Source organism: Neoarius graeffei, chromosome 14 (assembly GCF_027579695.1).
Source record: "Neoarius graeffei isolate fNeoGra1 chromosome 14, fNeoGra1.pri, whole genome shotgun sequence".
NCBI classification, from domain to species: domain Eukaryota; kingdom Metazoa; phylum Chordata; class Actinopteri; order Siluriformes; family Ariidae; genus Neoarius; species Neoarius graeffei.
In genome coordinates, this window is record NC_083582.1 from 25,616,423 (window position 1) to 25,643,631 (window position 27,209).

The 27,209-nt window shown below is 43.8% G+C and overlaps 1 protein-coding gene across 1 annotated transcript; it reads left to right on the top strand.

The window, feature by feature from the left end:
* The first annotated feature begins 2,375 nt into the window (after positions 1–2,375).
* LOC132898089 (5'(3')-deoxyribonucleotidase, mitochondrial-like) lies at positions 2,376–26,201 on the top strand. Its single transcript, XM_060939477.1, has 5 exons — positions 2,376–3,213; positions 6,251–6,351; positions 7,476–7,536; positions 7,625–7,739; positions 24,073–26,201. The coding sequence occupies exons 1-5, from the start codon at positions 2,935–2,937 to the stop codon at positions 24,207–24,209; spliced, it is 693 nt and encodes a 230-aa protein (XP_060795460.1). The 5' UTR covers positions 2,376–2,934; the 3' UTR covers positions 24,210–26,201.
* Positions 26,202–27,209: the final 1,008 nt, after the last annotated feature.

Consider the following 27,209-nt stretch of genomic DNA (forward strand, 5'->3'; position numbering starts at 1 on the left):
CTAGTAGATACGAGCTGCTAAATTGAGCTGCAGGACATAGCAATATTCATCCATCCATCTTCAGTGAGTGCTTATCCTGGTCAGGGCAGAGGTGAATCCACAGTCTGTCCCAGGAACACTGGGTATGAGGCAGGGATACACCCTGGACAGGACATCAGTCTATCACAGGGCACCTTACACACACCGAGGGGCAGATCAGACTCATCGGTCCACCTCCCAGCATGTTTTGAAAAGATTTTTTTGGGGGGGGGGCTTTTTTCACATTTATTGGATAGGACAGTCTAGAGACAGGAAATGAGCGGGAGAGAGAGACGGGGAGGGATCGGGAAATGATCTTGGGTCGGAATCGAACCCGGGTCCCCGGATGTATGGTATGGCGCCTTATCCACCTGAGCCATGATGCCCCCCCCCCCCCCAGCATGTTTTGGGATGTGTAATGAAACCAGAGAAAACCTACACAGACAGTAAACTGAACTCAGGATTAAACAGGGGTCCTGCAGCTGTGAAGCAACGATAATAACTGAGGTGCTGCAGAAACATGATGGATTCTGAATATTTGGCCCAATGAAGAGAGAAATGCTGGATGTGACCTTTTTTTTTTTAAACTAGTTATGTATATAATTATATAATCATTTCTTTAGTGCTGGCTTTGTGTCCAAATTCTGAGCAACCATATTAGTTTGTTGATGGCAAAAGTTTATTTATATATATAAAAATTATGAAATACTTTGCCATTTTTATCTGCAAACAGACTTTTTTTTAGCATAAAGGTCAGTGAGCCTTTTATATGTATTTTTTTTCCCAGATCAATAAATTATACAATTATGTTAATTCAAAAGTTATATGCAAGGACGCATCTTACAGATTACTGTAACATGTTCTTGATGGAGCCAGCTCGCCCACCAGGAGAAAGAAAAAGCACAAAGCAAGTTGAGAAAACATCTGTTCAGTTTTTATTAAGAAATACCATATCACAGGGAAACAGTAATCACTGCAATACTTGTCATCTGAGAAGTGACCGTTTTAGCACTCAGTTCCTCATAATGCATACCAACGTGACACAATGTTGTTAGTGTAGCTGAGTTAGTCCTGAAAACAGTCGGGAATCAGAGTGAGTAAAGCTGGTCAACTCTCCAAAGGGTTAAGAACATTGTTCAGTATTTCATGCCAAACACTGTTTGGGTCCATCATGACCGAATAAAGCGTTTAGGGTTGTTTTACAATCAGGGTACAAAGTTTGTGTCACAGGGGTCCAAAATTCAAATAGATTCAAACTGGTTCTTGTACCAGTTTTTAAGTGAAGGACAAGTTAAAGAACAGATTTCAGGTAATTTTTTTACATATGTGTATGGTAGTTTTGTGTAATCTGCTATAAGATGGGAGAAACAAATGAAGTGATTCTCGGAGAGCACATTTTCATTTCATTATCTCTAGCTGCTTTATCCTGTTCTACAGGGTCGCAGGCAAGCTGGAGCCTATCCCAGCTGACTACGGGCAAAAGGCGGGGTACACCTTGGACAAGTCGCCAGGTCATCACAGGGCTGACACATACAGACAACAATTTAGAGTCACCAGTTAACCTAACCTGCATGCCTTTGGACTGTGGGGGAAACCAGAGCACCTGGAGGAAACCCACACGGACACAGGGAGAACATGCAAACTCCACACAGAAAGGCCCTCGCCGGCCACGGGGCTCGAACCCGGACCTTCTTACCGTGAGGCGACAGCGCTAACCACCACACCACCGTGCCGCCCCCAGAAGACTTTTTTTTTTTGACAATTCAGAATCCACTACTTCCATAGTGCTTTTAAATCCAAGGCTGTAAGCTTTGTGTTAGTTGTCTCTAATATTTATGTCCCAATATCTTGACCACATTTTAGGATGAAAATAATCATTTTAGATATGTTATTTTATATTGAAAAATTAGCTGTCTCGACGAGGACATGTGTTTGACACAATTACATACTAATTTGATCAAAATAGTCTTAAAACTTACTGGCATTCAACATTAAAACTTAACTATGTTTCCAATGATATGGAACCAAATCTTTGTTTTATGGTATAAAAAATGATTTAAGTGCATCCCTTTTGGAGCTACCTGTGGTCAAAAAAGCACTTTTTCTAAATGACACGAGTAATTTTGCTAAATATGACATATTGCTATACATTCACCAAAAATAACGTTATCACCAGTTTTTTTTTTTTTGCATGGTAAATAGAGCTATCACAGGGTTACAATAAACAACCAAGTTTATTTAGTCAAGCCTTTTGATATTGAAGATACTAAGTGTTAAATATGATTTTTAGCTTGCGTACCCTGATTGTAAAACAACTGTTTACTGAAGATGAATGAGTCTCTCAGGGTAGACCCCTTCCAAGATGGCGGACGCGTTGACGTATAGCACTAGCTAACAACAGCGGCTAATACGGAACACAGTTTTTCCACGGAACCGCGGCACGTCTTACCATTACTAAATTATTTTGGGTATTAAAACCATTAAGAAACAGGACGGTCAACAGAATAGTGAGCTCAAGTTGAACTGGGAGAGTAAAGAGGTTAAAATCGCTCTCAGTATATGGTGTAAGCTACACTGCTGACACTGACGCTGGCGTCGAGCGGAACACAACTGCACTGCTGTAAACAAGTCCAGAGAGAGTCAGCACCGTTTCTCCATTCAGAGCTTCAATGAACTCACTCCAACAACAGAAATGTGCGGTTACAAAACACCGCGCATGAGCCGAGTTTAACGCGGCTACAGGACAACAGCAGCGGAAAGCTCCAGGCTCGACTCGGGGGGGATGACCGCCGCTCACACGCCTCTTTAACGCTGAACAATTCAATGAAAAGCGGACAACAAAGGAGCAGGTCTAAAGAGGACATCTCTACAGATTTCTGCACTGACAGCGGCGAGTGAGCAAGTTAAATTCCGGGCATGATGGCGTTCCAGGTGCGGAGGAAGACTGCACGGCTGCTGCGGCTCAGAGACTCCGCGCTCTCTCTGTCTGCTTCTCCGCGCAGGAGCTGTGGGGGAATGGTCCCCGCCACCAGACTGCGCGTCCTAGTCGACATGGACGGCGTTATTGCGGATTTTGAGGGGGGATTTTTAAAGAAATACAGACAGAGATACCCGAATGATCCGTACGTCAGCCTGGAGGAGCGCAGAGGCTTTTGGGTGTCCACTCAGTACGGAGAGCTGAGAGGAGACCTGTGTGTAAGTTCTTGGATTTCCTCAACACAACACTAAACACTCTTTTTATTATTTCTGAGATGAACTCCACCCTGAACCAAACACACAAAACATTATTCATGTTGTAATGTCTATGGCGTGCTTTTGTGATTTCTAAAATATCTGCGGTATTCTTCTGCCGTTCGTGTCGCGCGCTGACGTCATCACAGGGGGACACTGCTAGTGTTTCATAGCAGCGGTTTTCAGTGTGGGAGAGTCAGGCCCCCCCCCAGAGAGCAAATAAACAACAGCCCGCCCCCCCCCCCCCCCCAATTTTTGTTGTTGCTGTACTTAATGTTCCATTCGTATTTAAAAAATGCTTGTTGTACACATTTTAAACATCTGTGCTTTTTTAAAACATCTTTTTTTTTACACATCTGTGCTTTTTTAAAACATCTTTTTTTTTTTACACATCTGTGCTTTTTTAAAACATCTTTTTTTACACATTTTACACATCTGTGCTTTTTTAAAACATCTTTTTTTACACATTTTACACTGTGCTTTTTTAAAACATCTTTTTTACACATTTTAAACATCTGTGCTTTTTTAAAACATCTTTTTTTTTACACATTTTAAACATCTGTGCTTTTTTAAAACATCTTTTTTTTACACATTTTAAACATCTGTGCTTTTTTAAAACATCTTTTTTTTTACACATTTTAAACATCTGTGCTTTTTTAAAACATCTTTTTTTACACATTTTAAACATCTGTGCTTTTTTAAAACATCTTTTTTTACACATTTTAAACATCTGTGCTTTTTTAAAACATCTTTTTTTACACATTTTAAACATCTGTGCTTTTTTAAAACATCTTTTTTTACACATTTTAAACATCTGCTTTTTTAAAACATCTTTTTTTACACATTTTAAACATCTGCTTTTTTAAAACATCTTTTTTTACATATTTTAAACATCTGTGCTTTTTTAAGGCATCTTTTTTTTTACACATTTTAAACATCTGCTTTTTTAAGGCATCTTTTTTTTTACACATTTTACACATCTGTGCTTTTTTAAAACATCTTTTTTTTACACATTTTAAACATCTGTGCTTTTTTAAGGCCTTTTTTTTTTTTACACATTTTAAACATCTGTGCTTTTTTAAGGCCTTTTTTTTACACATTTTAAACATCTGTGCTTTTTTAAGGCATCTTTTTTTTTACACATTTTAAACATCTGTGCTTTTTTAAGGCATCTTTTTTTTACACATTTTAAACATCTGTGCTTTTTTTAAAGCATCTTTTTTTACACATTTTAAACATCTGCGCTTTTTTTTAAAGCATCTTTTTTTACACATTTTAAACATCTGCGCTTTTTAAAAACATCTTTTTTTACACATTTTAAACATCTGTGCTTTTTTAAAGCATCTTTTTTTACACATTTTAAACATCTCATAGCATCGTTAACTAGCACCTCTTGGCAGACAACACACTGTGGCAGTGGAGCATCTTCAGATCCAGTCCATGAAAATCCAAACTTTAAATAATCGTGGTCACACTTCCTTCTTTATTTGCTTGGCCCAGACTCTGTCTCCTCACTCACTGTAGCTTTAGGTACTAAAAATCGATCCATTTTGTCTCTGGCAAAGGCTAGCTGAAGTTTGCTAAATGTCCGCAATAGTAACTTATTCTGGTTTATTTTTCCTCACGTTGCGCCCCCCCCCCGAAGAACTCTGGTGCCCCCTAGGGGAGGCATGCCCCCACACTTTGAAAAGCCCTGTTTCATTGGAAATGGATCTCGAGTCTGAAAACACTTTCGGTTCCAAATAATTACTCACGGATAATTAACATACAGCACACAGTGCAGTTTATTATATACACGTTTGAGATAACATTATTCACTCGGGGGGGAATCTTTTTTGCCTAAAATAAGAAAGCTGACTGTGTTTTTTTTTTTAAATCATTGATCGTACACCATATTTCCACAAGTGGGCTTTTGTAGTCTCATCTCATTATCTCTAGCCGCTTTATCCTGTTCTACAGGGTTGCAGGCAAGCTGGAGCCTATCCCAGCTGACTACGGGCGAAAGGCGGGGTACACCCTGGACAAGTCGCCAGGTCATCACAGGGCTGACACATAGACACAGACAACCATTCACACCTACAGTCAATTTAGAGTCACCAGTTAACCTAACCTGCATGTCTTTGGACTGTGGGGGAAACCGGAGCACCCGGAGGAAACCCACGCGGACACGGGCTTTTGTAGTGCGTGAGAAATGTCCCAGCCTGTCCAGATTTCACAGAAAACTGTCTGTCGTCCATACTATGGCATTTTATGTCAAGTACAGAGATCATCATCATCTCCCTTGTCCGGCACTGTTGCCAGGTCTGAGTCCATGTGGACCCTGTTGATCCACATGTCATATTACTTGGGGCATAGTTTTATGCCGGATGCCCTTTCTGCCCCAACCCTCCCATTTCTGGGCTTGGGAAACAACTATTCTCACACACACACACACACACACACACACACACACACACACACACACACACACACACACCTATGGACAATCTAGAATAGCCAGTTAACCTAACTGCATGTCTTTGGACTATGGAAAACCGTTGCGTCCATCTGTTATCTGTAGCCGCTTATCCTGTTCTACAGGGTCACGGGCAAGCTGGAGCCTATCCCAGCTGACTACGGGCGAGAGGCGGGGTACACCCTGGACAAGTCGCCAGGTTATCGCAGGGCTGACACAGAGACAACCATTCACGTTCACACCTATGGTCAATTTAGAGCCACCAATTAACCTAACCTGTATGTTTTTGGACTGTGGGGGAAACCGTTGCACCTGGAGGAAATCCACGCGGACACGGAGAGAACATGCAAACTCCACACAAAAAGGCCCCCATCAGCCACTGGGCTCAAACCCAGAACCTTCTTGCTGTGAGGCGATAGTGCTAACCACTACACCACTGTGCCGCACATGTCAAGTACAGAGATCAGTGATCATGTTCAACAAGAAGGTAGACACAAATATGCTCTACATAAACGCTACAGTGCAGTGGTTGTGTGTTGTTCGCAGGATAAAGCCATCAGCATTTGGGAGTCCAAGAACTTCTTCATGGAGCTCGAACCTCTGCCAGGAAGTGTGGAGGCTGTGAAGAAGATGGCCAAGATGAAGAAGTAGGCACAAATTACACTATCACTTCAAGAAGTTAAGCTCAAAACATGCAGCTGAGAACCCCATTAAGTGTTAAAAAAAATCCCACACAATATTTTATTTATGGTAGCCATATGGTGTTTTACTCCTGAACTTTCCTCTCACAGAAGACATTAGTAAATTTGATATTAAATCCAATGTCAAGTTGTAGGCAGCTTATTTCAAGGCAGCTTGTTTTTGAGATATTTGCTTGAACCAATTCAAATCGCATGACCAGATAATAAATATAATGACTCTTATAATGGTGGATTATGATTTTTCTTTGAGAAATGTTTTTAGTGTTAAATAATGGGATCACTAACACAATGAAGATGAAATGATGAGCCCCTTTAAGATTCAGTAAGAAATATATAATTGATGGCACAGCTTCAATTGAATTCTGTTTCTATAGTGTTTTTCAACAAAAGACATTGTCACAAATCAGCTTTGCAGAAATCTGGATGTAGATTTCGATCCCTACTGAGCAACCCGGAGGTGACAGTGGCAAGGAAAAATTCCCTGAGCCAGCATAAAGACTGAACTTTGAGGGGAACCAGACTCAGAAGGGAACCTGTCCCCTTCTGGGTGACTTGTATAGTACGATGATAAATTATTGCTCTTTTACAACTGTTTACTATCAAGTCAGTACTATGTGTGTTGAAAGTGTCCTCATTATGAGCAGATAAGTGTCCTGGGATGAGTCAGCTGATGAGAACATTTTTGTTCATATTGTAGTTAATCTTGTGTTGTTTTACACCATTTAGTGTTTAACGTAAAGTAAAATGTCAAACTTGCATTTTAGTGCTTCACTGGCAGTAAATAATCTAAATCTTGCTTTTTTTTCATTAAATGAATTTTAGAATGCAAGTCAGATTTAGCTGAAGTTCACAGATACGTATTTGTTCATAATATGAATTAAATTTGCACTCGTTTCAATGCCACTTTGATTATTAAGGGCAACTATCACTTTCATATGCCCTTTTTGTCCCAGAGGAGATGCTCTTTATTAAAGAAAACATACTCATACACACACTTATAGCCCTAACATTAAGTCTAATGTACAATTTACACTCTTATCTGTAATGGACTCCTGCTCTTTTTCAACCAGTACAGATGTCTTCATTTGCACCAGTCCAATTAAACACTATGCCCACTGTCCATACGAAAAGGTAAGTCATCCTTTCTGCTGAGCTGTGATAGACAAAATTTCATATTTTTCTGTTGTTCATTTGCATAATGTCTGATGTGTGTTTTCAGTATGCGTGGGTAGAGAGGCACCTGGGCCCCGAGTTCTTGGATAAAGTTATTTTGACCAGGGACAAGACAATAGTGAGTGGAGACATCCTCATTGATGACAAGCCGGACATCCTTGGTAGGATCAGGGTTTCATCCATTTTACATCCAGAACTGTATGCTCATTAATTATCGAACACAAAAATATAAAATGTTTTCTCACATCTTTGAAGGTTGTCGTCCAGGTTATGTTGAATGTTTAATGTTGAATGTTCTTCAGGTAGTCACCTGAAGAAACAGAACTTTCTGACTGTTTCTACTGTTACTGTCCCTCAGCTGAATTAGACAGGTTAAATTAAGCTAACTAATACACATGTGCATCTTTTATGAGTTACCTTTATGCTCAATTAAGCAATGGCAAATTTACATATAACCACAATAATGTTCTGTCTTGTTTTTCAAATGAAGGTGTTGGGTGTCATGTTTTACAGCAGGGGTGCCAAACTCATAACAGGCTACATTATTCTTGGACCAATGTCAAGTGGACAGAACCAAAAAAAAAAAAATCAGTGTAGTAGACCAATAAGATGTCAACATTTCATCTTAAATGTGTTCATTTAACAGCAATTATCTGAAAGCTACCTTCTCAAAGCACAACCAGGTTTGAACATAGTGTCTTGCAAAAGTATTCCTCCCCCTTGATGTTTGTCCTGTCCTCTTGTCCTTGTTGTTTTTCTGTCTTTTTTTTTTTCCCATAGAGAATGAATAGGGCTCACGAATCAAATCATCCTGCTCAGATACGCTTCATTGGAGACACACCAAACCTCATGTGATACCTCAGGCCAACTCCCCCAACACATACGTGCAATCAGTTCTGACCTGCACTCGTATTTTCCTTTCTTTTCACTCATCCCTTTTTCCTCCTTTCACTTCCATTCATTTTTGGCCTCATTGAAAACGCTCCCACTTCAACGCTCACGTGGGCGACGACAGTGACACCTGGAGGGGCGTGATTGAGAGGAACGGCCTCTCCGATCTGAACCCGAGTGGTGCTTTGTTATTGGACTTCTGTGCTAGTCACAATTTGTCCATAACGAACACCATGTTCGAGCATAGGGGTGTCCATAAGTGCACGTGGCACCAGGACACCTTAGGTCGGAGGTCGATGATCGACTTTGTTGTCGTTTCATCTGATCTCCGGCCCTATGTCTTGGACACTCGGGTGAAGAGAGGGGCTGAGCTGTCAACTGATCACCACCTGGTGGTGAGTTGGATCCACTGGCGGAGGAGGAAGACGGACAGACCTGGCAGGCCCAAACGTATGGTGAGGGTCTGCTGGGAACGTCTGGCCGAGCACTCTGTCAGGGAGGCCTTTAACTCCCACCTCCGGGAGAGCTTCTCCCAGCTTCCGAGGCAGGTGGGGGACATGGAGTCTGAGTGGACCATGTTCTCTGCCTCCATTGTCGACACGGCTGTTCGGAGCTGTGGATGCAAGGTCTGTCATGGCGGCAATCCCCGAACCCGGTGGTGGACACCGGAAGTAAGGGATGCCATCAAGCTGAAGAAGGAGTCCTATCGGGCCATGTTGGCCTCCGGGACTCCTGAGGCAGCTGACGGGTATCGGCAGGCCAGGCGTGCCACAGCTCGGGCAGTTGCGGAGGCAAAAACTCGGAACTGGGAGGAGATCGGTGAGGCCATGGAGGAGGACTATCGGTTGGCCTCGAAAAAATTCTGGCAAACCGTCCGGTGCCTCAGGAGTGGGAAGCAGTACTCTGCCAACACTGTTTACAGTGCGGGTGGGGAGCTGTTGACCTCGACTGGGGATATTGTCGGGCGGTGGAAGGAATACTTCGAGGATCTTAATCCCACCATCATGTCTTCCATTGAGGAAGTGGAGGCTGATGACTCGGAGGTGGACTCGTCCATTACACAAGCCGAAGTCACTGAGTTGGTTTGCAAGCTCCTCAGTGGCAAGGCACCGGGGGTGGATGAGATCCGCCCTGAGTATCTCAAGTCTCTGGATGTTGTGGGGCTGTCTTGGCTGACATGCCTCTGCAACATCGCATGGCGGTTGGGGACAGTGCCTCTGGAGTGGCAGACCGGGGTGGTGGTCCCTCTTTTTAAGAAAGGGGACTGGAGAGTGTGCTCCAATTATTGGGGAATCACACTTCTCAGCCTCCCCAGGAAGGTTTACTCCAGGGTATTGGAGAGGAGAATTCGGCCAATAGTCAAACCTCGGATCCAGGAGGAACAATGCGGTTTTCGTCCTGGTCGTGGAACGCTGGACCAGCTCTATACCCTTCAAAGGGTGCTCGAGGGTTCATAGGAGTTTGCCCAACCAGTCCACATGTGCTTTGTGGATCTGAAGAAGGCATTTGACCGTGTCCCTCGTGGTATCCTGTGGGGGGGTGCTTCGGGAGTATGGGGTTCGGGGCTCTTTGCTAAGGGCTGTCCGGTCCCTGTACGAACAGAGCAGGAGTCTGGTTTGTATTGCCGGCAGTAAGTCAGACCTGTTCCCAGTGCATGTTGGACTCTGGCAGGGCTGCCCTTTGTCACCGGTTCTGTTCATAATTTTTATGGACAGAATTTCTAGGTGCAGCCAGGGGCCGGAGGGAATCCTGTTTGGGAACGACAGGATTTCATCTCTGCTTTTTGCGGATGATGTTGTCCTATTGGCTTATATGAAGAAATACCAGGACCTTCAGCATGCACTGGGGCGGTTTGCAGTCAAGTGTGAAGCGGCTGGGATGAGAATCAGCACCTCCAAGTCCGAGGCCATGGTTCTCGACCGGAAAAGGGTGGCTTGTCCTCTCCAGATTGGTGGAGAAGTCCTGCCTCAAGTGGAGGAGTTTAAGTATCTCGGGATCTTGTTCACAAGTGAGGGAAGGATGGAGGGTGAGATTGACAGGCGGATCGGTGCAGCCTCCGCAGTGATGCGGTCGCTTTACTGGTCCGTCGTGGTGAAGAAGGAGCTGAGCCAAAAGGTGAAGCTCTCGATTTACTGGTCGATCTACGTTCCGACTCCCACCTATGGTCATGAGCTTTGGGTAATGACCAAAAGAACAAGATTGCGGATACAAGCGGCCGAAATGAGTTTCCTTTGCAGGGTGGCTGGGCGCTCCCTTAGGGTGAGAAGCACAGCCATTCGGGAGGAGCTCGGAGTAGAGCCGCTGCTCCTCCACATCAAGAGGAATCGGCTGAGGTGGCTCGGGCATCTCTTTCGGACACCTCCCTGGGGAGGGATTCCAGGCATGTCCCCCCGGGAGGAGGCCCCGGGGAAGACCCAGGACACGCTGGAGGGACTATGTCTCTCGGCTGGCCTGGGAACGCCTCGGTGTTCTTCCCGAGGAGCTGGCCAAGGTGTCTGGGGAGAGGGAAGTTTGGGCTTCCATGCTCAGACTGCTGCCTCCGCGGCCCGGGATAAGCGGATGAAAATGAGATGAGATGAGAAAATGAATGGCGTTTCAGGAGAAAAACTTTGAGACTCTGTCAGTTTTTTTTAACTGACTGACCAAACTTCATGAAACTTCACGTGATGCCTCAGGCCATGTCCCTGCACGCATCCATCCCCTCATCTGAGACCTGCACTTGTTTTTTCCTTGGTTTTCAGGCATCTCTTTTTCCCTTCATAAGCTTCCATTGATTTTTTTTTTTTTTTTAATTTGGCCCCATTCAAATGAATGGAGTTTTGCTCAGTAACACTTCACCACGCATCCACCAAACTTCATATGGCACCTCAGGCCAACTCACCCATCAGGCACATGATATCAGGCCTGACCTACACTCATTTTTGTCTTGCCTTTCATCCGTCCATTTTTCCTCCCCATTGCCATTAATTATTGGAAGCTTGACTGACTCATCCTTCCATTCCTCCATAGGAGATTATACATTTGGCAAAGATTTTCAAATTTGAGACATTGACAACAAATCAACTTCAACTCAGTGGCCACTTTATTAGGAATACTTGCATGTGCGCACACCACTTATTAGCCGTTAGCATGCTGGCTGTTAGCTGTTTGCATATTAGCATGTTTGCAGTTAGCATATAAGCTTTAGCATGTTAGCATGCTAGCTGTTTGCATGTTAGCATTTATACTAGCTGTTAGTAAGTGAGCTGTTAGCATGTTAACCTTTGGATGTTAACTGTTAGCATGTTGACTATGTTAGCATGTTTGCTTCTGCATTTTAGCATGCTAATTGTTAGCCGTTAGTATGTTAACTGTTAACATGTTGGCCATTCACATGTTAAAATATTAGCTGTCAGCATGTTAGTTGTTAGCCATGATATGTTAGCATGTTGCCCATTAGCATGCTAGCCTGTTAACATGTTAGTCATGATGCTAGCCTTAGCATTTTAGCATGTTAGCTGTTAGCATGTTTTTCATTAGCATATTAGCTTTAGCATGTTAGCATGCTAACAGTTAACATGTTAGTCATTGACATGTTAGCATTAGATTGTTAGCTGTTAACCATGGTATGTTAGCGTGTTCACCTTAATATTAGTATGCTAGCTGTTAACATATTAGCCTCAGTGTGTTAGCATGTTCATTGTTAGCCATTAGCATGTTGGCATGTTAGTTTTTACCATGTTAGAATGTTAACTGTTAACATGCAAACATGTTAACAACTGACATGCTATCAGTTAGCATGTAACATGGTAACATGCTCGATGTTAACATGTAATGTTATTGTGTTAACATGCTAGCTGTTACCATGTTAGCCATTAGTCTATTAGTATGTTAACTTTAGCAGGTTAGCATGATAGCTGTTCTGCTAAAGCTCAGCAAGCAAAATTTGCATTTTCTCTGTGGAAATGCAGTCTAGTTATTTGATTAAAATCCACTTGTGTGCAATCAGTGTCACATGATGTCTGTATAAATCAACCTGTTCTGGAAAGACCTTGATTCTGCAACACTACTAAGCAAGCAACATGAAAAACCAAAGAGCACTCCAAACAGGTCAGAGACAAAGTTGCGGAGAAGTATAGATCAGGTTATAAAAAATATCCCAAACTTTGAATATCCCATGGAGCACCATTAAATCCATTATAGCAAAATGGAAACAATATGGCACCACTACAAACCTGACAAGAGAAGGCCACTCACCAAAACTCACAGACCGGGCAAGGAGGGCATTAATCAGAGATGCAACAAAAACACCAACAGTAACACTGAAGGAGCCGCAAAGATCCATAGCAGAGATGGGAGTATTTGTCCATCAGACCACTTTAAGCCATACATGCTACAGAGTGGGGCTTTATGGAAGAGTGGCCAGAAAAAAACATTGCTTCAAGAAAAAAATAAGAAAACATGTTTGGAGTTTGCCCAGCTGCATGTGGCAGACTCCCCAAACACATGGAAGATGATTCTCTGGTCAGATGAGACTAAAATTGAACTTTTTGGCCATCATGAGAAATGCCATGTGTACTACAAACTCAAAACTTCCCATCACCCTGAGAACACTATTCCTACGTTGAAGCATGGTGGTGGCAGCATCATACTGTGGGGATGTTTTTCATCTGCAGGGCCAGGGAAGCTGGTCAGGATTGAAGGAAAGATGGATGGCACTAAATACAGGGCAATTCTGGAGGAAAACCTGTTTGAGTCGGCCAGAAGTTTGAGACTGGGATGAAGGTTCATGTTCTAGCAGGACAGTGACCCTAAACATACTGCTAAAGCTGGAGTGGTTTAAAAGGAAGCCTTTAAATGTCTTGGAATGGCCTAGTCCAGGGGTTTTCAAAGTGTGGGAGAGTCAGCCCCCCCTCAGAGAGCAAATAAACAACTGTGCCCCCCTTCACAATTTTGTTGTTGCTATACTTAATGTTCCATTCGTATTTAAAAAAAAATGGTTGGGGGGCGTCGTGGCTCAGGTGGATAAGGCGCTATACCATAAATCCGGGGACCCGGGTTCGATTCTGGCCCGAGGTCATTTCCCGATCCCTCCCCGTCTCTTTCTCCCACTCATTTCCTGTCTCTACACTGTCCTATCCAATAAAGGTGCAAAAAGCCCCAAAAAAAAAAAAAAAAAAAAAAGGTTGTTGTACACATTTTTTTTTCTTTTACACATTTTAAACATCTGTGCTTTTCTTTTTAAAACATCTTGTTTTACACATTTTAAACATCTCATAGCATCGTTAGCTAGCACCTCTTGGCAGACAACACACTGTGGCAGTGGAGCATCTTCAGATCCAGTCCATGAAAATCCAAACTTTAAATAATCGTGGTCATACTTCCTTCTTTTTTCAGTCCCCCCAGGATTTTGCGGGCCTTTTTTGTGATTGTTGCAGGCTAAAATGTCTGATGTTGCGGGGGATTTTCCAAAAAATTGCGATGAAGGTTGCGGTGTTTTTTAGGTTTTTGTTGCGATTACATTGCGGGAGGAAGTGAAAGTTGCGAGAAACTGTTGCGATTTTCTCTTTTTGTGATTAAAATTGAGTGATATGTTAAATATTAAGTTATTACTGAAAAACTATTGATTAAAAAAATAGACACTGAGAAATGGTCCTATAAACAACTTTTACCAATATAAAAGATTACCAGGACTACAAAAGTGCAGAAAAATAGGCTTTACTTATCCAAATGCACCTGTTGGTTCAAAAGTTAAAGTGCAGAGAACTTCACAGCACAACATGAAGTTATCTTAAAATATAATATAAATGCCTCAGCTTTCATGTAAGAAAAAAAAACTATTAATACATGTACTGTGTGCAGGCAGTCTCTCCTGAAGACTAAATTAAACAATAATTATAAACTAAAAAAATAAATGGCTCAGGCTTCGTAGAAGAAAAAAAAACAATTTGAACAGAATCTCATAGTATGATGCTGAAGCTGCCTAAACAATGGAAAATAAAATACCATTTTGGCAAAAATGTTGGCAACCATTAATTTCTTGTATTAAGTAAAAAAAAAAATGTAAAGTGCACACAGTCCTTCACTGTAAACATAACACACTTTCAGGAACAGAATTTAAGCCTATATAAACATTGTCTCGCACATGCAGTGTTGCCAGATACTGCTGACATTTTCCAGTCCAAAATATGTTCAAAATCCGCCAAAATGCACTTAAAACCGCCCAATCTAGCAACACTGCACGCATGCTGCTTCTCTTGAACGTATACACGGAAGTAAGGCGGAAGGTAGTTTGTTGACGTCACCTCAAGACGACGCCAACGATTGGTCAAATTTGCGGGAAGGTTGCGGTGATTGGATATAATTGCAACACCACCCTGAATTCGCGGGGATTGGTTGAATCGCAACATCGCGAAATCCTGGAGGGTCTGGTCTTTTGCTTGGCCCAGACTCTGTCTCCTCACTCACTGTAGCTTTAGGTACTAAAAATCGATCCATTTTGTCTCTGGCAAAGGCTAGCTGAAGTTCGCTAAATGTCTGCAATAGTAACTTATTCTGGCTTATGTTTCCTCACGTTGCGCCCCCCCTGAAGAACTCTGGCGTCCCCCAGGGGAGGCGCACCCCACACTTTGAAAAGCCCTGGCCTAGTCAAAGTTCAAATCTCAATCTAATTGAGAATCTGTGGCATAACTTGAAGATTGCTGTACACCAATGCAACCCATCGAACTTGAAGGAGTTGGAGCAGTTTTGCCTTGAGGAATGGACCAAAAATCCTCATGGCTAGATGTGCTAAGCTAATAGAGACATACCCCAAAAGACTTGTAGCTGTAATTGCAGCAAAAGGTGGCTCTACAAAATATTGACTTTGGGGGATGAAAACCTATGCACGCTCCAGATTTCTGTTTTTCCATCCATCCATTTGCTTCCGCTTATCCGAAGTTGGGTCGTGGTGGCAGCAGGATAAGCAGGGTATTCCAGGTGTCCTCTGCCCAGCAACGCTTTCCAGTTCCTCAGGGGGATCCCAAGGCACTCCCAGGCCAGATATATATATCTCCAGTGTGTTCTGGGTCTACCCTGAGGTCTCCTCCCAGTTGGACGTGCCCAGAAAACCTCCAAAGGAAGGCAACCAGGAGACATCCTAATCAGATGCCCAGAACCACCTCAGCTGACTCCTTTTGACATGAAGGAGCAGTGGCTCTACTCCGAGATCCCTCCCGATATCGGAACTCCTCACCCTATCGCTAAGGGTGACCCAGCCACCCTACAGAGAAAGCTCATTTCAGCTGCTTATATCTGTGATCTCATCCTTTTGGTCACTACCCAAAGCTCATGACCATAGGTGAGGGTTGGAACATAGATTGACTGACTGACTGACTGACTGACTGGTAAATCGAGAGCTTTGCCTTCTTGCTCAGCTCCCTCTTCACCACGACAGATCAGTACAACGCCCGCATTACTGCTGACGCCACCCCAGTCCACCTGTCCATCTCACATTCCATTTTACCATCACTCATGAACAAGACTCTGAGATACTTGAACTCCTTCACTTGGGTCAGTAACTCATTCCCAACCCAGAGGGAGCACTCCACCGTTTTCCGGCAGAGAACCATGGCTTCAAACTTGGAGGTGTTGACTCTCGTCTCAGCCACTTCACTCTCGGCTGCAAACCATCCCAGTGCTTGCTGAAGGTCACACTCTGAAGAAGCCAACAGAGCCACATCATCTGCAAAAAGCTTTTTGCAGATGATGTGTGGTTCTGTTTTTTCATCTTAATTATTTTTGTCTCACAATAAAAAATAAAAAAAGGAAAAAACAATTTGCACCTTTTAAAGTGGTAGGCATGTGTAAATCAAATGGATTTTAAAACCCATTTTAATTCCAGCTTGTAATGTGACAAAACAGGACAAACACCATGGGGGATGAATACTTTTGCAAGACACTATCACCTACAAAACAGATGAACAGACCGCAATTTATTACTCTCTCTCGCTCATATATATATATAAAAAATCTCCTTCTCACCCCCGGCGGGGGGGTGGTATCCATGTCATCCTCAAGCTCGGGTCCTCTACCAGAGGCCTGGGAGTTTGAGGGTTCTGCGCAGTATCTTCGATGTTCCTAGGACTGCGCTCTTCTGGACTGAGGCTTCAGATGTTGTTCCTGGGATTTGCTGGAGCCACTCTCCCAGTTTGGGGGTTACTGCCCCAAGTGCCCCCACTACCACGGGGACCACGCAACCCTTGACCTTCCACATCCGTTCCAGCTGCTCTTTCAACCCTTGATACTTCTCAAGTTTCTCATGTTCCTTCTTCCTGATGTTGGCGTCAGCTGGGATCGCCACATCTATCACCACCACCCTCTTCTGTTCTTTGTCCACCACCACTATGTCCGGTTGGTTAGCCAGGATCTGTTTGTCAGTCTGGAAGCTGAAGTCCCACAGAATCTTGGCCCTGTTGTTCTCAGCCACCTTCTGTGGTATGGCCCATTGGGACTTGGGTACTTCTATTCCATACTGGTTGCAGATGTTCCTGTATACTATCCCAGCCACTTGGTTGTGCCTCTCCATGTACGCTGATCCAGCTAGCATCTTACACCCTGCTACTATGTGCTGGACTGTTTCAGGGGCTTCTTTGCACAGTCTGCATCTTGGGTCTGATCTACTCTGGTAGATCCTGGCCTCTATGGCTCTTGTGCTTATGGCCTGTTCTTGTGCTGCCATGATTAGTGCCTCTGTGCTGTCTGTCAGTCCTGCATTATCCAGCCACTGGTAGGATTTCTTGATATCAGCCACTTCCTCTATCTGACGGTGGTACATGCCATGTAGGGGTTTGTCTCTCCAGGTTGTCTGTTCCTCCTCCTCCTCCTCTGCACTCTCATCAGGGTTCTGCTGCCTGAGACATTCACTTAGCAGTTCATCCTTTGGGGCCATCTTTCTGATGTATTCTCGGATTTTCGATGTTTCATCCTGGACCGTGGTCTTGACGCTCACTAGCCCTCGGCCTCCCTCTTTCCGCTTAGTGTATAGTCTCAGGGTGCTGGACTTGGGGTGGAACCCTCCATGCATGGTGAGGAGCTTTCTAGTCTTGATATCTGTGGCTTCTATCTCCTCCTTTGGCCAGTTTATGATACCAGCGGGGTATCTGATGACTGGTAGTGTGTACATGTTGATGGCTCGGACCTTGTTCTTACCATTCAGCTGACTTTTCAGGACCTGCCTTACTCTCTGGAGGTATTTGGCTGTGGTTGACTTCCTTGTGGCCTCTTCATGGTTTCCATTAGCCTGTGGGATGCCAAGGTACATGTAGCTGTCTTGGATATCACCTATGTTGCCCTCTGGTAGGTCAATCCCCTCAGTCCGGATCATCTTGCCTCTCTTTGAGACCATCCGGCCACACTTGTCCAATCCGAATGACATCCCTATGTCATCGCTGTAGATCCGGGTGGTGTGGATCAGCAAGTCTATTTCTCGCTCGTTCCTGGCATACAGCTTGATGTCATCCATGTAGAGCAGGTGGCCGATTGTTGCCCCAGTACGGAATCGGTACCCGTAGCCGCTCTTCGTGATGATCCGACTGAGGGGGTTCAGGCCTATGCAGAACAGCAGTGGTGATAGCGCATCTCCTTGGTATATGCCGCACTTGATGTTGACTTGGGCAATGGGTTTTGAGTTGGCCTCTAGGGTTGTCTTCCACATTTCCATTGAGTTCTGTATGAAGGTCCTTAGGTTCCTGTTGATCTTATACAGTTCTAGACATTCCAGTATCCATGTGTGTGGCATTGAGTCGTAGGCTTTCTTGTAGTCAATCCAGGCAGTGCACAGGTTGGTCTGTCTCTTCTTACAGTCTCGGGCAACTGTTCTATCGACCAGTAGCTGGTGCTTGGCTCCTCTGGTGTTACTGCCAATTCCTTTCTGTGCCTCGCTCATGTATTGAGCCACATGCTTACTCATTTTTGCTGCAATGATGCCTGACAGGGCCTTCCATGTTGTGCAGAGACAGGTAATTGGCCGGTAGTTGGATGTGATGGGTCCCTTCTGGGGGTCCTTCATGATTAGGACTGTCCTGCCTTGGGTTAGCCATTCTGGGTGGGTTCCATCCCTCAGCAGCTGGTTCATCTGTGCTGCTAGGCGTTCATGGAGTGCAGTTAGCTTCTTCAGCCAGTACGTATGGATCATATCGGGGCCTGGTGCTGTCCAGCTCTTCATCTTTGACACTCTTTCTTGGACATCTGCCATTGAGATGGTTACTGGTTCTTGTTCTGGGAGGTTGCTGTGGTCAGCTCTTAGGTCCACTAACCATTGGGCATCGGTGTTGTGTGATGCCTTTCTTTCCCATATGTCTTTCCAGTATTTTTCCACCTCAGCTCTTGGTGGGTCTGACCGGTTGTTGTTCCCCTGCCACTGAGAGTACACCTTGGCTGGTTCAGTGGAGAACAGCTTGTTTATTCTCCTGGCCTCTCCCTCCTTGGTGTATCTCTTCAACCGGGTGGCCAGAGCTGTTAGTCGCTGTTTGGCAGTTTCGAGTGCCTCTGGTATGGAGAGTGAGTTGTACTTCCTGGGTGCCCCTTTATTCACCATGTTCCCTTTCTGTAGTTCAGCTAGCTGGCTAACTTCTCTCCGTGCTGCCTTTATCTTGGCCTCTAATCGTCTCTTCCATGGTGGATACTGTTTGTTATGTCCCGAGCCCACCTTGTGTCCAAGCATCTCCATGATTACTGTTGCTGTACTGTGTATCAGCTTGTTGGTTTCAGTGATGGTTCTTGTGGAGATTGTCTTCAGAGCAGCATTCACATCTACTAGCAGATCTTCTGAAGGTACTTGGCAACTCAGCTTCGGTATTCGTCGGGGGCTCCAGGTTTCCAGTTGGGTCACGATCTTACTTCTCAGGTCAGCAGCTCTTGTGTTGAGGCTGTTAGCTGTTGGGGCTTGGTACCCAATCTCTGGTTGTGGGGATGATGACATCTCCCCGCTGACCTGTCTTCCTGGCTCCCCCTTGCCGTAGCATCGTTGTTGTATTTCATTAATCTCTAGTTGTGATAGTAGATTTCGATTACGGATGTTGGAACACTGGGCTAATAGCTGTTTCTTTGTTAGCCTTGATTGTGGGTTTCGAAGTATCCAATGGTCCCACATTCTCTGCATGTATCCCCTCTCTCTGGGATTGCTTGTATAGTAGCATTCCAGCAAATCCGTATTTTCTGTCCTCGTCCATCGATGTCTTGTTCCAGTAGCCCATTTCTCATCAGTTTGCCCTGGTTCCCTAGCAACTGACGCAGACCTTGTTGACCCGGGCGACGTCTGAGCCGGTATGACTCTATCAGTTATGTCTTCACTCATTCCTGAGGTAGGCTGATATATCATGAGGGGTTTTGCCTAAGGACCCTTACTGGATGATGTTTTGCCCCGATCTCCTGCGTCGTAGTCAGTGAGCGTTACCACTGTACTATCCAGCTGATAATATAATTCCATAGCTGCAATATATATATATATATATATATATATATATATATATATATATATAATATATATATAAAATGCAGCTATGGAAAAAATGGTGATTGCTATTAAAATGTATTCTTCTATTGCCAAAAAAAATAAATATAAATATACCGGCTCAGACGTCGCCCGGGTCAACAAGGTCTGCGTCAGTTGCTAGGGAACCAGGGCAAACTGATGAGAAATGGGCTACTGGAACAAGACATCGATGGACGAGGACAGAAAATACGGATTTGCTGGAATGCTACTATACAAGCAATCCCAGAGAGAGGGGATACATGCAGAGAATGTGGGACCATTGGATACTTCGAAACCCACAATCAAGGCTAACAAAGAAACAGCTATTAGCCCAGTGTTCCAACATCCATAATCGAAATCTACTATCACAACTAGAGATTAATGAAATACAACAACGATGCTACGGCAAGGGGGAGCCAGGAAGACAGGTCAGCGGGGAGATGTCATCATCCCCACAACCAGAGATTGGGTACCAAGCCCCAACAGCTAACAGCCTCAACACAAGAGCTGCTGACCTGAGAAGGAAGATCGTGACCCAACTGGAAACCTGGAGCCCCCGACAAATACCGAAGCTGAGTTGCCAAGTACCTTCAGAAGATCTACTAGTAGATGTGAATGCTGCTCTGAAGACAATCTCCACAAGAACCATCACTGAGACCAACAAGCTGATACACAGTACAGCAACAGTAATCATGGAGATGCTTGGACACAAGGTGGGCTCGGGACATAACAAACAGTATCCACCATGGAAGAGACGATTAGAGGCCAAGATAAAGGCAGCAAGGAGAGAAGTTAGCCAGCTAGCTGAACTACAGAAAGGGAACATGGTGAATAAAGGGGCGCCCAGGAAGTACAACTCACTCTCCATACCAGAGGCACTCGAAACTGCCAAACAGCGACTAACAGCTCTGGCCACCCGGTTGAGGAGATACACCAAGGAAGGAGAGGCCAGGAGAATAAACAAGCTGTTCTCCACTGAACCAGCCAAGGTGTACTCTCAATGGCAGGGGAACAACAACCGCTCAGACCCACCAAGAGCTGAGGTGGAAAAATACTGGAAAGACATATGGGAAAGAAAGGCATCACACAACACCGATGCCCAATGGTTAGTGGACCTAAGAGCTGACCACAGCAATCTCCCAGAACAAGAACCAGTAACCATCTCAATGGCAGACGTCCAAGAAAGAGTGTCAAAGATGAAGAGCTGGACAGCACCAGGCCCCGATATGATCCATACGTACTGGCTGAAGAAGCTAACTGCACTCCATGAACGCCTAGCAGCACAGATGAACCAGCTGCTGAGGGATGGAACCCACCCAGAATGGCTAACCCAAGGCAGGACAGTCCTAATCATGAAGGACCCCCAGAAGGGACCCATCCCATCCAACTACCGGCCAATTACCTGTCTCTGCACAACATGGAAGGCCCTGTCAGGCATCATTGCGGCAAAAATGAGTAAGCATGTGGCTCAATACATGAGCGAGGCACAGAAAGGAATTGGCAGTAACACCAGAGGAGCCAAGCACCAGCTACTGGCCGATAGAACAGTCGCCCGAGACTGTAAGAAGAGACAGACCAACCTGTGCACTGCCTGGATTGACTACAAGAAAGCCTACGACTCAATGCCACACACATGGATACTGGAATGTCTGGAACTGTATAAGATCAACAGGAACCTAAGGACCTTCATACAGAACTCAATGGAAATGTGGAAGACAACCCTAGAGGCCAACTCAAAACCCATTGCCCAAGTCAACATCAAGTGCGGCATATACCAAGGAGATGCGCTATCACCACTGCTGTTCTGCATAGGCCTGAACCCCCTCAGTCAGATCATCACGAAGAGCGGCTACGGGTACCGATTCCGTAGTGGGGCAACAATCAGCCACCTGCTCTACATGGATGACATCAAGCTGTATGCCAGGAATGAGCGAGAAATAGACTCGCTGATCCACACCACCCGGATCTACAGCGATGACATAGGGATGTCATTCGGATTGGACAAGTGTGGCCGGATGGTCTCAAAGAGAGGCAAGATGATCCGGACTGAAGGGATTGACCTACCAGAGGGCAACATAGGTGATATCCAAGACAGCTACAAGTACCTTGGTATCCCACAGGCTAATGGAAACCATGAAGAGGCCACAAGGAAGTCAACCACAGCCAAATACCTCCAGAGAGTAAGGCAGGTCCTGAAAAGTCAGCTGAATGGTAAAAACAAGGTCCGAGCCATCAACATGTACGCACTACCAGTCATCAGATACCCCGCTGGTATCATAAACTGGCCAAAGGAGGAGATAGAAGCCACAGATATCAAGACTAGAAAGCTCCTCACCATGCATGGAGGGTTCCACCCCAAGTCCAGCACCCTGAGACTATACACTAAGCGGAAAGAGGGAGGCCGAGGGCTAGTGAGCGTCAAGACCACGGTCCAGGATGAAACATCGAAAATCCGAGAATACATCAGAAAGATGGCCCCAAAGGATGAACTGCTAAGTGAATGTCTCAGGCAGCAGAACCCTGATGAGAGTGCAGAGGAGGAACAGACAACCTGGAGAGACAAACCCCTACATGGCATGTACCACCGTCAGATAGAGGAAGTGGCTGATATCAAGAAATCCTACCAGTGGCTGGATAATGCAGGACTGACAGACAGCACAGAGGCACTAATCATGGCAGCACAAGAACAGGCCATAAGCACAAGAGCCATAGAGGCCAGGATCTACCAGAGTAGATCAGACCCAAGATGCAGACTGTGCAAAGAAGCCCCTGAAACAGTCCAGCACATAGTAGCAGGGTGTAAGATGCTAGCTGGATCAGCGTACATGGAGAGGCACAACCAAGTGGCTGGGATAGTATACAGGAACATCTGCAACCAGTATGGAATAGAAGTACCCAAGTCCCAATGGGCCATACCACAGAAGGTGGCTGAGAACAACAGGGCCAAGATTCTGTGGGACTTCAGCTTCCAGACTGACAAACAGATCCTGGCTAACCAACCGGACATAGTGGTGGTGGACAAAGAGCAGAAGAGGGTGGTGGTGATAGATGTGGCGATCCCAGCTGACGCCAACATCAGGAAGAAGGAACATGAGAAACTTGAGAAGTATCAAGGGTTGAAAGAGCAGCTGGAACGGATGTGGAAGGTCAAGGGTTGCGTGGTCCCCGTGGTAGTGGGGGCACTTGGGGCAGTAACCCCCAAACTGGGAGAGTGGCTCCAGCAAATCCCAGGAACAACATCTGAAGCCTCAGTCCAGAAGAGCGCAGTCCTAGGAACATCGAAGATACTGCGCAGAACCCTCAAACTCCCAGGCCTCTGGTAGAGGACCCGAGCTTGAGGATGACATGGATACCACCCCCCCCGCCGGGGGTGAGAAGGAGATTATATATATATATATATATATATATATATATATATATATATTTTTTTTTTTTTTTTTTTTAAAGATTTTCACATTTTCTAGAGTAACAACCTGGCTTATATGCCATCGTGAATTTACACAAAAATATTCCCTGTTCTAGGGTTGCTGTGAAACCCCTACATTATTTTACTACAGATTTATTCCAGTGGCCTAGTTTATGGTAATGAGTTTATTGCTCTATTTTGCCCCCTAGTGGAATAACAGAGACTAGCTCATTTTTTCCCAAACCTTTCAGTCCAGTCCTCAAAATTGTTTTAATTTAGAAGACAAATTAAATGGATTTAGTGGACTGAATTACAACATTGGCCATGTGTTTGATACCTGCATAGTTATTTACCTTATTTAAAACTATGAGAGTGAAAATTATGTTAAATGCTGCATCCTTCACCACGTGGATTAATCTGACGTCTGTATGCCAAGTTATACACATTCAATTTAAAAAATACTCACTTCAGGATGGCTAAATAGCAATGATTCCATAGGTGTAGTAACACACTCATTAGTAGGGTAGAACATGTATGTGCAAAAACACACAATTCAACAAAATCTGAACACCCTTGATGTCTTATTTCTTGAGTTGTATAATTTTGTAGTAACACTAAAGCTGTGTTATATCAAACAGTAGCCTTGACTTACCATTGCTAGATATTCTCAGCTATAAAGTGAAACTCTGGTGCTGTTCTGCTGCAGGTGTGGAGCCCAGTCCATCCTGGGAACATGTTCTTTTCACTGCCTGCCACAACAAGCACTTGCCTGCGAGCACCACCCAGAGGCGCCTCCTGTCTTGGGCTGATGACTGGAGGGGCCTCTTGGAGAGCAAGCGCTAGTGAGAACCTGGTGTACTTTCTCACGTCCTCATCACATCACTACATCACCACTGCTCAACTTCAGTGAACCAGCAGGAATCACACAGAAGATATCAGTAGTGTAAGCAATTACTACACTGTAACACTTGTTCTGTTTGATCCAACTTTAAAACTGCATCACTGCATGATAAGAAGCCATGTTTATAAGCGATGAGGAGACAAGCCTGAGTCAGTTCATGGAAAAAAAAATCGAGAAAGATGTACAAGTTTACAGAGCGACATTTGCAAGACATCATATCTATAGATAAGGGACACAATCAAGGAACATGTTTCTGACTCCGTTATAATGCAAATTACATGCTCATAATAACAATAATTCATTCTTATTGTAAACAAATCAATAGTAATGAATCCTTATTGGTTTTCTTTGGAGAACTGATAGATGGCCAGTTTTCAGTGAGCCGCAGAGCTTGATTTTAGCAATCAGATTTTGTATCATGCATATAAAAAGGGAACCACAGCACTGCATAGTTCTTTCATGCCAGACCTTTTAGCGCATAAACATACTGTACTTTTATTCTACTAATACATTTTGTAAAATACTTTTTATTTGAATATAATTTTTTTTGTCAAAATGTATACATGTATAGAGATGTGAATTATACACTATATAACAGGTGTGTATCAGTTTGTGGTCAGATTCATGTTATTTTGAACCTTTTTTTTTTTAATTATTTGTGCCTAAGGGAAAATGTATCACACAGTAATTTGAAGGTGCTGAGTCTCTGAGCTTAAACCAGTGTGTGTGTGTGTGTGTGTGTGTGTGTGTGTGTGTGTGTGAGCACTGAGGTAGTTATCAGTATGAGCAAGAGCATTTTAAAATACAGTTAAATGTGACCAGGGTCAGCACATGGCAAAAATGAACATGTAACTTCCTTAGAATTTTTGTGGCATAATATTTCCCCGTACGCACGAATGAAGCAGGGCTGAGTGGCTGGAGGTGGAGCTCATTTCTTGACCAGTGTACTGAGATACTGTATGTAGTCAGAAGCATGAACTCAAACACTGACCAAATCCATTTTATGGCAACATTGTGAATATTTTTTTATACTGTACTTTTTAACAGACCTTTAACCCACGAAAATAACAAGTACGTTAATTGTCCCAATAGCACCACTACAAAACAAAATGCAACCACTTCATACTGTTTTATTTATAGCCATGTGTATACTGTAATTTAAAACTGTAGCTGCATTATGGTTGCTGTAGTTTTCACGGGTTTTTATTTACTCAACAGTGGTGCTGCTAGTTCTTTTCTACCTAAAGATTTGACAAAATAACTAACAGTATTCTGCTCACCCTAATCCTGAATGTCCTGCTCCCCCCCCCTTTTTTTTTGGGGGGGGGGGGGGAGGTGGTGGGGTGTTAAAATCTTGACATTGTAAACATGCAAGTGGGAGTGTAGTAACTGGTAACAATGCAGTGTGGATAATAGTGAGTTGGATTTAATGAATGATTTTTAAATCTTAGGTCACATGGGGTTAACAACATAAAAATGTACTGTATATCCTATACACAAAGTCCAGCCAAGTGGGTAATTTTAACTTTTATTTTTCTAAATCGTTTAAGTTTATGTTCGAACTTGATCCAGTGTTTTAACTCAGAAATCTACTTGGCATACAGAGTGTTGATTAGTGTTGATTGGTTTATGGAGAGAGTGATTATGGATAATGTTTTACTGTTTATTCAGAGCTCTAGTGCTGGAGTGACTGCTGCCTTTACATTGCACTGATGATGATGCAGCTGTATTGCAGCTCTGTGATGTAAATAGGATGCAAGTTGTCAGATATTGATTGACAGCCATAATGATCATTAGTCTGGGAGCAAGCCAAGTGTGTGTGACTCAACTCATTAATGAATGTACTTGGTGCTCTACATCAATCATGTGTATCTGTATGGAGTGAAAGAGTATCAAAGCTACTCAATGTTTTAATAAAGAATCCATTCAGTTTACATGCCATTGGCCTGTCTCATTAATTCTGATTCATTCAGCTCTTTTTTTTTTTTTAACATTCATTATTCTAGAAAAAAAGTATGATGATATCCATGTGGGAGGGAAAAAAATTGACATGCACATTCTGTATTTCTCACAGAATAATCCCATACATAGGTACTTGCATGTACTGTAGCAGTATAGAACTACACAAAGACTTACAGTTCTCGTACTGCCAAGAAGTGCAACACAATACAGCAACACACAGGATGCTACCAACTCTTTAGCTACGTGCTGGACATTTTGTCATGTGCCAAATACAGATAGTTTATAAGTAAACGGTTACCGATTGATGCTCAGTGTATCGGCCATTAGTGAACCACCACTGACTGAATCATTTAGATGATGGGTCTCTGCACAGCAGTGATACTGACGTATGTGTGTGTATGTTGGGGGGTGCGGTTATCAAGAGAGTCACTGTTTGGCTGATAAACAATCTGTCAACCATTAAAAACCACCAGCCTACAGCAGTTCTGTGGTTGTAACCTGACACTGACAAAGATTAGAGGATGATTAGCGCAAACTTTGTATGGAAAAAAAATATGAGCTTTATTCTCTAACCACACACCTTAGTGAGAGCAACCAACAAGATAGGTATGTGTAAAAATAAAGTGGGAGTAAAGATACAGAACAATATTGTTGTACCTGATACACTTTTATTAACAGCAAAAGAAGGAAGCGGACACATTGTGTTTGAAGAAACAGATGGGCTGCAGGCAGTAAGTCTACACCTGTACAGGTGGTGTAACGGATTAAAATGCCCAATGAGTGTAAATAAGTAAGTACTACTGATTATACTGCTCAGAACCTGATTAAAGGTTGACCTAACTGTATAAGTATATGAAAATATGTTTAATTACTGTTAAAAACACAATTTTAAACCATTACAAGCAGCACATAGGTCCCAGAGATGCTTTTTCCTTTTTCACATTTCCTGCATTTAGTGGACACTGTGATCCAGAGCAGCA